The following is a 12,721-nucleotide window of genomic DNA, read 5'->3' as shown; positions in this document are numbered from 1 at the left end:
TCTGGGTATGGACCCCAGTGTCTGGGTCCACGAAGTTGTGGTTGTCGTGCATGTGGTGGTACGCAGTCTACAGCAGTTTTGTACACACGCCAACAGTCTGAGTAGATGGTGGTACCTGGCATGATGTGTGTCTGGATGGCAGACATTAGGGTCCTGGCGTCTCGGCTGGCCACTGGTGTGATGAAGCATTCACCGGTCTCAGAATACCGTCGACAGAATATACTGTACATATAAAAAAAAATCCTGTCGACAGAATATACATATAGCTAATGAATTGTGCTGAGCGAGCCGCCGTTTTTTAACACACCACATTTATGTTGTTTTTGTTTTGTGTGTTTTTATATTTCGCTCTATTTAAACAATGTTAATAAAAGTTTACTTTTATTAGTGAAAGTCCATAAAGGTGCAACACGCCGAGACATACTTCTTTCTTCTTCTGGTCTCATATATCTTGTTTATGCCCAGTGGTAGCACACCTCCCGTACAGAAGAATTTAAAGGAATTTTCCTAGTTTCCAATACTACTTAGGGGGGTCCACCCCAATTTCCTCCACTATAATGAGGGTCCTGTGCGAATAACAAACCCCTTTCTGTGTCTACATTCACTGGTCTCACACGATATCCCACAGAAGAGCCACTGCTGTGGTAGGACGTGTCCAACTTGGCTCTTACGCTGGATAAACAGACTTTTGTCCACCTCAACGATTTTGCCAGGTCTGCTAATCCGGCGTTGGGGCTGGGACATCACATCGAGGGTACATGCCTCCCGTAGGGTAACGTTGCTCCAGTCCCTTTTAATCAGATGCGCAGCCTAGGTGAGTGCACCGACATCGCCATCTCCTCACACGGTGCACAGCAGAGGCAGGTGCAGGGTGGTCACTCTGTGCCCCACTCATGGCGCAGCTCATCCCCATCTGTAGCGGTCAGGGGAAGGTTTCTCTCAGTACTCATCCTCTTGGTGGGTGGTGGGAGATGGTCAGTGGGTATCAGCAGAGTGCCAATATAGTGCTGCGACACCTCCTCCGAGGTGGCAGATTGTTGACCACAAAGAATAGTCAGGCAGGTAAATAACGGGCGTCCGCCTCCTCACCTTTGCCGATCCTGTAGTCAACCGTGAGAGACCCAGCATAGGTGAGACCACCAAGAATCAATGCTAGTAGGCTCCTTCACCATGTCGGGGGGGGGGGGGCTTTCCAGCAACAGAGCCAGACTCTGGGGAACAGGGGGTTTTGCTCCATTTCCTCAATTCAGCGGACAGATGCTATTGTATAGCAAAGCCATTCACACAGTGAGTTCAGTCCAACACATCATTGCCCCCTCCCCCTCATTGCATCTTCTGCTGTAGCCTATGCAGCATCCCTTGGCCCTGGTGCATCAATTCGCTCCAGCATCTCTGGGGTGACCAAACGCTACAGTCCTGGCCCAGCTGACGATGGATTTCCCGACCAGCCCTGATGAAGGCACGCTTTTTCTGCCTGTTGGTCCCCAGAGTTTTGTTGCTGTGTTTCACCAGAATGAGTTCAGCTACTCTGTAATGCCTCAGTACGGTACCCATTTTGAAAGTGATTAGCCTTGCAAGACGCAACTCTAGTGCACATCTGATGCTGTTTATGGGCAGTTTCTTTACCATTTTACTGTAGCTTTAGAAAGTGGTTTAATGTCCCATGTGGGCCTAGTACCAAAGCATATAGTTTAAAGTCTGGGGACAGTAGTATAGCTACAGTATGGAGAGTGAGTACATATAATGTACAGTAGAACACTGTCAAAAACTAACTGCCCATTTTTTTCGCACAGTATGTCCAGAAGTAAAGAATACATATAAATACATTTCAATAAAAAAAAAATGTACATTGGAATAAAACCAAAAAAAATGATAGCATTGTATAAAAATAAACTGTATTCAATGTATTGTAAATGCTGCTGTAACCTTGGTAGTAGCCACCAATTTGTTACGTGGTCGCTCAAACAGCCCCAGGAACTCAGTGAGAAAAAGCATGAGGCACTCAGCCCATCCTTACAAATATAAGCTATATAAGCGATACAGGATGTGTGACTATGTAGCATACATTATGTACAAAATGGTGGTGGACAGAGAAAATAATCAAACAGTGAAATTCCAAAACATGAGTTAACCCTGAGTGGGACCCAAACTCCAGACACAGTACACAGAAAGCTATGGCATTTACCGCTAGGCCAATACAGCTATTGTAGCTCTGGCTCATTCACACCTGATGGCAGGAACCCTGGAGTAGTAATTTCTACTCTACAGTAAATGCCTGTAAATGCCATTGACTCTTAAGGCTAAACTTGGGGGTTTGACACAATGTATGCAATATACTGTAACTGTATAAAAATAAACTATTTTATGTAAATGCTGCTGTACATCTGTTAGTACTGTCTTGTCACCATTTAAAAAAATATTTTGCTACATAAATTGCCCATTCAGCTTTGAGACACAGTGGAGAAAGGCAGTCTGCGCTGAGATCTGTAAGAATGGGCTCCTTCATAGCAGATAGTGTAGGCAACTGCAATTGTGTTAATATGCTACTGTATGCTACTGTATGCAGTCGCAAATTCAGACCCAGGGATGTACTGTGTTGTGCATTTTACGGCACTCTAAAATTGTCTTAGGCTATGCAGCTGTTATCCCATGAATGGTGGAGGTTACCCTGGCCCCACTAGGTGGGTCTGGGTGCAGGTGCGCCTGGCTAGAGCTGTGACGCCCTAGCAGCTGCTCTGTGACAGGATAGTTAGTCCTGTACTGAATATACAAAAAGAGGGATGTGGGGTGGTGAGCTGCGCTTGGTCAAAAAATTATATATTGTTCTATAAATAGAAGTGAAAAAATGATGGATTGGTTGATCTAGTACAAAGGAATTTATTATCTAAAAATAGTACATAGCCAAAATACAATTGAAAATCTTAAAATACATAACATATAAAATTCATATCTCACCAGACCAAACTGGGGTGTTTGTGTAGCCCGGAGAGTCCCAAAGAAGTCCTGTATAGGGCTGTGACAGTAAGCGTCCTATATGGTGCTGAGATGATAAACCCGAATTGGGGCAGTAGGGAGGGAGGACCAAATCGGGAAGTGAGGAGTGGCTTAGGTTGACACGGTTAGCCGACTCCCTCCGCTTGGTGTTTTTGAAGCGGGATATGATCCTCAACCTCTACCTTCCTGCTGAATTTGTAATCCAAATCGAGCCTGTTGGAGATGGTGATGCCAACCAGGCCGTGGTATGCAGATGGTTCAATGGGACCCACAGGTGATGGGGTTTGGTGGGTGTCCTTGGTGCAGCAGATGGTGGGGAGGATACGATGTTTGTTAGGCAGGAGCGGCCCAGAATGGCACAAATAACCGTCTCCCTCCGCTGGATGTGATAAAGCGGGATGTGATCCTCAACCTCGACCTTGCTGCTGCAACTTGGTGGTCCAAACGGAGACATGGAGAAATGGAGACATGGCAGGCTATTTATAAATAGCCTGCCATGTCTCTAACCTGTTATCCTCTGACAAAGCTGCCTGGAGCAGCGAAACCGGTCAGGACACAGGTTTTCTTCACTTCTATCTAGAAACGCCATACTGGTATCCCGAAAGAGCCCGGAAGTGCTGTTTGGTGTGCTCACCCACCATCGTCTGTCCGTTTGGACCACCAAGTTGCAGCAGCAAGGTCGAGGTTGAGGATCACATCCCGCTTTATCACATCCAGCGGAGGGAGACGGTTATTTGTGCCATTCTGGGCCGCTCCTGCCTAACAAACATCGTATCCTCCCCACCATCTGCTGCACCAAGGACACCCACCAAACCCCATCACCTGTGGGTCCCATTGAACCATCTGCATACCACGGCCTGGTTGGCATCACCATCTCCAACAGGCTCGATTTGGATTACAAATTCAGCAGGAAGGTAGAGGTTGAGGATCATATCCCGCTTCAAAAACACCAAGCGGAGGGATTCGGCTAACCGTGTCAACCTGAGCCACTCCTCACTTCCCTATTTGGTCCTCCCTCCCTACTGCCCCAATTCGGGTTTATCATCTCAGCACCATATAGGACGCTTACTGTCACAGCCCTAGATCAACCAATCCATCATTTTTTCACTTCTATTTATAGAACAATATATAATTTTTTGACCAAGCACAGCTCACCACCCCACATCCCTCTTTTTGTATATTCAGTACAGGACTAACTATCCTGTCACAGAGCAGCTGCTAGGGCGTCACAGCTCTAGCCAGGCGCACCTGCACCCAGACCCACCTAGTGGGGCCAGGGTATCCTCCACCCTCCTTTGCTTTCCAATAAGTTTTACAGGAGCGGCCGGCATGAGCTGTTTCACCCATTTTGACTCACGCTTAAGTAGGAGGCAAAATATTCTGTCGCAATGGGACAGAAATGATGATAATGTACCTGAGCCTAGTAAGGACCTCAGAGATCAATTCAACCAACTAGAAGATCTCATGACAGCCGAATTAAGACACTGGCTGGACAGCTCGAATTTACAGAAATATATGGATCAAAAAATGATACCTAGGGGCCTTAGGCTCATAAAACCATCAGTGTTTCAGAACGAAACAACGTTCCAGAAGGAATGGGACCAAACCCTGGACCAATGTTCTCTAGCACTGATGGGGATAGTAGTCAGATATAGACAACAAAAAGCAGATGACCTGACCAAACAAATAGAACTGTTGAAAAAAACACTAGAACCCCAGAATAAACTGAAAGAATTTGAGGAAAGGGATAAGAACTTAATGAACAAATTAGTAACATTTGAACAGTCCCTCCTGGATTCTAAATGTAAAAAATTTAGAAGGGACATTGAGGACTATAAAGGAGGGGACATCAGGGCATACAGATCCCAAGCCAAAAACAGGAGGAGTATGAGGGACAATAACCATCCCCAGAATAGGTATCCCTATAGACAGAGGGACTCATCATATAAAAGCCAATACGAAAGAATCAAAGACCTTCCAGTATATACTGTACACCCCCACATCTAAAGAATAGAACTAACTATAAAGAAAACTACTCATCACGCCAGTATACCCATGTTACTAAAGAAAATAGCTATAAAGACGTACTTGTAGGCAACACACAACAAGGGGCCAGACCCAAAGAGAGACTAGCAAGAGAACAAGAAACCTCAGTCAATAACCAGAGTGTTTTTTTAGAGGGGCGTTACACCAAACCAAGAGTCCAGAATCCACCAGACCAGAGAGTGGGGACCCCAAAAAGAAGAAGAAGAAGCTCAGAGGGAAGAGAGGAGGAAAGAGGGAGATATATAAGAAATTAAAGAAGGAAAATAGAAAAGAACTCCTTAAAAGTGTAATAAATCTGTCCAATAAAAAGTTAAATGAAGGGGAGATTTCACTCCTAAGTAAAGGTCTTAAGTTCGCCCCTACTGCTACCCCCAACATTTTCACCTTATTCATAGAACTCAATAGGTTTGTCCGAACTCTATGTCGGCAACGATATTTTGAAAAAAATCCCCGACTTCAGATAGAACAATCACCAGAATACATCACCCTAGAGCCTGAGGACCTCCCATATGTTGATATACTGAAAGAATTACAAGAGGAGAACCGTAGTGAGGAGTCCATACAGACTACAGAGTGTCCCCCTACTGATTTCAACATCAATCGTAAGGATTTTAAATTAAAATCAGATTTCTTCCCCATAAGATCAAAAGGCCCAACTATAGAAAGCTTTTACAAGACCACCCTGTCTGACTTCAAAATCATGTGCAATAAATCTAACAAAACAAAAGTCTATAGCTCCAATCTGTCTAAACAAGAAAAGAAAGCCCTAAAAAATCTGGTAGAAGATAAGGGAATAATCATAAAGGAAGCAGACAAGGGGGGGAGTCTTGTTATACAGGACAAAAGAGATTACATCTCCGAAGCCCTCAGGCAACTGGAGGATACCCGGTTTTATACCAAAATCAAAGGGGATCCCACAAACCTGTTTAAAACCAAATTGTTTGAACTGTTGGACCATGCAGTAATGGAGGGGACCATATCCAGGGACGAGTTCAAATTCCTTTTTCCTGAACACCCTGTGGTGCCCATCTACTATCACCTCCCCAAAGTACACAAATCACTTTTAGCACCCCCAGGGAGACCTATTATTTCGGGCATTAATTCTCTAACTTCAAATCTTTCTTTTTTTGTGGATTCTTTCCTTCAGCCCAGGGTCTCCACCCTCAGGTCACACATTAAGGATACTACATCTTTCCTTAAACTCATCAAAGAGATCACTTGGAGAGATTCTTACAATTTCCTCACGCTCGACGTCACAGGCCTGTATTCCAACATCCCACATGGCCTGGGACGTCGAGCTGTAGAGAAACGTCTAGAAAGAGACGGTGACCTGAGGGTGGAGCTCAGACTGTTCCTTCTCAACTGCATCACTTTCATTTTAGAGCACAATTATTTTTTATTTCAAGACACTTACTACCTACAGGTGATGGGTACCGCCATGGGGACCAGGTTCGCGCCCAGCTATGCCAACCTATACATGGGGGAGGTCGAGGACCACCATGTGTGGGGCGGCAGCTGTGGCGCGAACCTGGTCCTCTATGGTCGGTACATAGATGATCTTTTTATGATTTGGGATGGGGATGCACAAACCGCACTGGACTTTGTTGGAACACTCAATAGTAATTTATATAATTTACAGTTCACCCACACTTTTCACCCCATGGAGATCTCCTTCCTGGATGTGGCCCTCTCCATAAAAGACAAAAAAATTGTAACTAAAAATTATACTAAGGAGGTGGGGAGCCAAGCTTACCTCCACTTTCGCAGTGGACACCATTTAACTTGGAAAAAAAGTATCCCTAAGGGACAGCTAATTCGCATTCGGAGGAATTGCTCCTCATTATCAGACTTTGAAATACAAGCGGGAAAAATGATGTCCTCCTTTAGAAGCAGGGGATACCCTGCCCCTCTAGTCCAAAAGGCGTTCGAAGAGGTACTAAATATGGACCGAGAGCAATTGCTCAGTCCAAAAAAGAAGGAAAAAGACCCACATATAGATGCCAACACGAACAACATGAAAATGGCCTTTATCAGCACTTTTACCAGCCACCATACCGAAGTTAAAAATATTGTTTGTAAAAACTATAATATTCTACATCAAGATCCATTTTTAACAGGGACACTTCCTAAAAAACCTCAATTCGTTTTCAAGAAAAATCGTTCCCTTAAAAGTATTCTGGCACCCAGCTTCATACCCTCAACTACCACCCCTTCACCTCTGACGACCTGGCTTCCCTCACAATTAGCAGGATTCTATAGGTGTGGGAGTTCCAGATGCATTACGTGTTCACACATAAAAAACCCTAAAACCACACAAATTACGGTGGACAATAAAATACACCCCATTAGAAACTTTATAAATTGTAACACCACATATACTATCTATGTTCTGTCCTGTGAGTGCGGTCTCAAGTATGTGGGCCGCACCACTAGGAAACTCCGCATTAGGTTTTTAGAGCACCGTCGCAATATAAAGAAGAGTCTGGTCTCACACAGTGTCTCCAGACATTTTTTTGAAAGACATAATGCTGACCCTCAAGGTCTCGAATTAATAGGGGTGGAGCATATTAAAAATACTAACAGAGGGGGGGATAGGTTCAGCAGATTGTGCAAACAGGAAGTTTTTTGGATGCACCTGCTGAACTCTATCCACCCAGAAGGCCTCAACGAGATGGTGGAACTCAACTCTGTCATCTAGAATATTTGATTTTACTCCATCAAGTATCCGACACCATCCCACTTGTCCATCTGTGTGTAAACCTCCATACTTACCCATTCTAGGTACATTATGCAACTTTGTATTAAAATAATAAATGAGAGAAATTAATGTACATCCATCTCTTTCCTTTTTCTGTCTATCTATTTGAAATTAGACCTCCGACACTTTTGCTATCCATTTATTTATTTATTTTAATATATGTACAGATAATTTCACCTACTGTATTATATCTCTCTGTATGTCCCCTCTTTTCCCCTATATATACTGTACAGCAATTAGGTGGCCGAATATAAACAAAGTATTTAAGATATGCTCCAGTGTATATCCACTAGAGGGCAGCCCTCTCCTCCTTTTCTTGTTCAAATACAATAACACAGGTTTCTGCTGAAAAAATCAACATTTTTGTTTTGCAATAGAACTTAGGATGGTACACTGGACCACCCATGTTAGAACGAGTATGGTTCCATCTTTTTAGGTATATTCATGACACACGTGTATGATATATATGGAACGTCTATTGGGCCAGCGCACAAATTAGGGAAAAAGTCACGCCCATCTGAATGACGCGGACCCCAGATCATCCGCCCCCTAACACGTATTCACAGGGGAGTGAAAGACAAACGCCAGCTCACGCCCCCCCCGGAAGCCCGGGTGACGTGACAGGCGATTCTAGCCCCAGGTCCCCGCCCCCGATACCTCCGTCCTCCATCAGCCGCGTCACCGGAAGTTGGAGTGACGCGTCGAGCGGAGGATATCGGCGGTGCTACTGACAAAATGCTCCCCTCCTGACCGCGTCACCGGAAGTCCGGATGACGCAGCCAAGGGAACTTTAATAATAAAACTTCCATCACATGGGACACATTTGTATGTCGCGCCACCGGAAGTCCGGATGACACGACAGGGAGGAACAATCTTTGCCCACACAGCCTGTTTATAAGTATGGCTGTATGCCCTGGAAATTATCCAGCCACCCCTCCAATCAGAGCGCTTGTCCACAAAAGGTCATGTGAGTTGCCATGACCACCATGTAAACACCATTAAAGCTATAGGCTAATAAATACTATTTATGTACATTACCAAACATTATTACATGTTATTTGAATGTCTATTAAGCTAGTTTTTCTTTCTGTGTATGCACATATATCCCTTTGCCTCCCACTTTAGCGTTTTATTTATTTATAAAACGGATTGGTTGATCTAATTGATTTGGTCACATGACCCATGTAACAGGAAATAAATAGCCTGCCATGTCTCTAACCTGTTATCCTCTGACAAAGCTGCCTGGAGCAGCGAAACCGGTCAGGACACAGGTTTTCTTCACTTCTATCCAGAAACGCCATACTGGTATCCCGAAAGAGCCAGGAAGTGCTGTTTGGTGTGCTCACCCACCATCGTCTGTCCGTTTGGACCACCAAGTTGCAGCAGCAAGGTCGAGGTTGAGGATCACATCCCGCTTTATCACATCCAGCGGAGGGAGACGGTTATTTGTGCCATTCTGGGCCGCTCCTGCCTAACAAACATCGTATCCTCCCCACCATCTGCTGCACCAAGGACACCCACCAAACCCCATCACCTGTGGGTCCCATTGAACCATCTGCATACCACGGCCTGGTTGGCATCACCATCTCCAACAGGCTCGATTTGGATTACAAATTCAGCAGGAAGGTAGAGGTTGAGGATCATATCCCGCTTCAAAAACACCAAGCGGAGGGAGTCGGCTAACCGTGTCAACCTGAGCCACTCCTCACTTCCCTATTTGGTCCTCCCTCCCTACTGCCCCAATTCGGGTTTATCATCTCAGCACCATATAGGACGCTTACTGTCACAGCCCTATACAGGACTTCTTTGGGACTCTCCGGGCTACACAAACACCCCAGTTTGGTCTGGTGAGATATGAATTTTATATGTTATGTATTTTAAGATTTTCAATTGTATTTTGGCTATGTACAATTTTTAGATAATAAATTCCTTTGTACTAGATCAACCAATCCATCATTTTTTCACTTCTATTTATAGAACAATATATAATTTTTTGACCAAGCGCAGCTCACCACCCCACATCCCTCCTTTTGGTTATCCCATGAATGACCCAAATCTGTCTTTTTTCAATAAAAATAGATTGCATTGGGAAAAAAAGAGAGTACATTTTATGGAGTATTCCATCACAAGGAAATGTACTGTATCCTTATACTGCCCTTACAGAACTAAGCTTGGCATACTCTTCATGATCTGTATTCAGCGATACCAGTGCCGTCTTTCCCATTGGGCACGATGGACAGTTGCCCGGGGACCCTAGGACCTAGGGGCCCCCGGCCCAGCCCAATGGGAAAGATGGTGGCCGGGGTCCGGGAATCCGCTCACCCTCGCTGGGGGATCCAGGCAGGGGGATCAGGGCGGTGGCGGTAGCTAGAAGCCTGATTCGGCGAAGCTCTATTTGCCGGCGGGGCGGAAAGCGCTGTTGCATTTGAATAGACTGGCCGGACGCTGATTGGCTGAATTCAGAAAATCAGCATCCGGCCAGTCTTTGAAAAGGCAACAGCGCTTCCCACCCCGCCGGCAAATAGCGCTTCACCTCCTAGCTAGCAGTGAATTTAATTTCGGGGGTCCGTGTGCCGGGGTTCTGATCACCCTCACTGGGTGATCCGGCAGGGGGATCAGGGCATCGGTGGCGGTAGCTAGGAGCCCGAAGCGGCGAAGCGCTATTTGCCGGCAGGGGGGGCGAGAAGCGCTGCTGCATTTAAAATGACTGGCTGAATGCTGATTGGCTGAATTCAGCCAATCAGCATCCGGCCAGTCTTTTCAAATTCAACAGCGCTTCCCGCCCCCGCCGACAAATAGTGCTTCGCCGCTTCGGGCTCCTAGCTACCGCCACCGCCGCCCTGATCCCCTTCCCCAGTGAGGATGGTCGGATCCCCGCCACCCGGCCACCATCTTTCCCATTAGCGCTATTTGCCGGTGGGGCGGGAAGCGCTGCTGCATTTGAAAAGACTGGCCGAACGCTGATTGGCTGAATTCAGCCAATCAGCGTCGTCTGGCCAGTCTTTTCAAATGCAACAGCGCTTCCCGCCCCGCCAGTTAATAGCGCTTTGCCACTTCAGGGCAGGCTCCTAGCTACCGCCGCTGCCCTGATCCCGCTGCCCGGATCCCCCAGCGAAGATGATCGGATCCCCGGCCGCCGGAAGCTGACTGGCTGCCGCACGGAGCCAGAGAGGTGAGGGTTGGGGAGGTGACTGTGGGCTCCTGGGCAAACTAATTTGGGGGGGGGGGGTCCAGTGAACTAGGTTGCCCAGGGGCCCTTCCTAATATTAAGACGGCCCTGAGCGATACCAAAGCCCAGTGATTTGCTTTAAAGCATACTCTACATTACTGCACTTCACATAAAGTAGTTCTTGAACTACTGTATATTGCTGCCTTGCATTTGATTGAAGACCTCATTCATGCACAATGGTGATTTTCAAAAGTGACATCTGGTTAATAAATGTAAGCATTACACTCATCAGCAAAGCCAAATGCCACACTAGCCATGTTGCAGTGCGACTCGATTGAGACTGCCAGAGTTAAGGTGCATACACACGGATAGATTTGGGCAACGATTCAATGTCTCTAACAATTTCCTCTGAATTCCTGCACAAATGATTTGGTGTCAAATGATGAACGATTGAGCAAACGATTACACATGAACAATTGATCTTTAACGATGGTGGAGGGAGAGGGAGCCAGTCAATCAGCCTTATCAAATCGTTCATCGTGCATACACATGAAACAATTGGTACACATCGCTAACGTTTGGTCACTGATCTTTCTGCATGCAGGAAAGATCAGCGACCTCTACCAACGACCGACGGGTATGCGCATCGTCCGATATATCGTTCATACACACGGAACGATTTGAGTGATTGGTCGTTTCAATCCGTCGGGAACGCCCAGATCTTTTGCTAAATCTTTCCGTGTGTACACACCTTTAGGCTAGATGAGCATGGCTATATCTGTATAGTCAGATTACAAACTAAGGATGACAACAAGGTAGCATGTGGACATCTGTAATGTGTACATGTATAAAAAGGAGGTGGGACTCACTCCATTGACTAAGCTATGTTGTACTGAATAGCTGAATAGAGTAGTTACTTTGTTAGTTACAGTGTTGATAGCCAGGTTTGGAGAGGCACTTCCAGAAATTATACAATCCATTCCCAAGGAATCAGAATCTATGCTGTATGGTGTTGATGCCTGAAATAGTGAAACAAAAATTATTAAAATGATTAGCATCTTACATTCATGTAAACAGTAATAAAAAAATGTTCAGAAAAACAAAAAAAAAATTGTCAAAAGGATGTGTTAGAATTGTTAGTCTTAAACCCGATACATACTATATGATCCCTGCTGCTACAGGGACCTGGCAGGGTGACAGCATACACAATTGCCAATGCTGGTGGGGGTGAGCAATTGCAGAGGTGTGTGTGTGTGTGTGGGGGGGGGGGGTAGCAGGGCCAACAGTAATGGTCCACTCCCACATCCATACATGTACAGACAACAGAAAGGATCAATATCAGCTTTGCAGGACTGTCCAGCGATACAGGATAGGACATGGACATCTCACAGGATTGTGCGTACATTGCCGCATATGGGGCATGTGAGCATCTAGACGTTCGTGCACAGCATTTTAACGCCTGGTGGCAGACAGCACGATGGGAGAGCAGCTCCATCTGTATATAATGAAATATATCACTCAGAAGTGCCAATTAGATTGCCTAGTGTGCATGGGGCGTTATACACATTTGCATCGGCCAGAAAATTTAATGGTACATTGGAAAGGTGCAATGCAGCTATGGGACCCACATCATGTACACATTTTCTATATTTCTGCTGAAATTTAACCTAACCTGTTTAGAACATCTCCTTGGAGGAAATTTACCCCATTCCCCTATACAAAACACCTTCAACTCTGTTATGTTCAGGGCAGAG

General features: G+C 45.6%; 1 protein-coding gene across 10 annotated transcripts in view; it reads right to left on the bottom strand.

Annotated features, from left to right (window-relative positions):
* The window catches only part of FOXJ3 (forkhead box J3), a 425,779-nt gene that overhangs the window by 145,959 nt on the left and 267,099 nt on the right, over positions 1-12,721 (bottom strand). For 9 of the 10 annotated variants that reach the window (XR_014463957.1, XM_083162745.1, XM_083162744.1 and 6 more), the window contains one exon: positions 11,837-11,986. Coding sequence is in view for 9 of the 10 variants with exons in the window: in XM_083162745.1 (XP_083018871.1) it covers positions 11,837-11,986 (150 nt within the window). In the remaining variant the exon portion in view is untranslated. The remainder of the gene's footprint in view (positions 1-11,836; positions 11,987-12,721) is intronic. The other variant, XM_083162739.1, reaches the window with a different exon arrangement.

This window comes from Crinia signifera, chromosome 19 (assembly GCF_055691185.1).
Source record: "Crinia signifera chromosome 19, ASM5569118v1, whole genome shotgun sequence".
NCBI lineage: Eukaryota > Metazoa > Chordata > Amphibia > Anura > Myobatrachidae > Crinia > Crinia signifera.
Note: the sequence above shows the minus strand (reverse complement) of the source record. Positions and strands in the feature narration are given on the sequence as shown.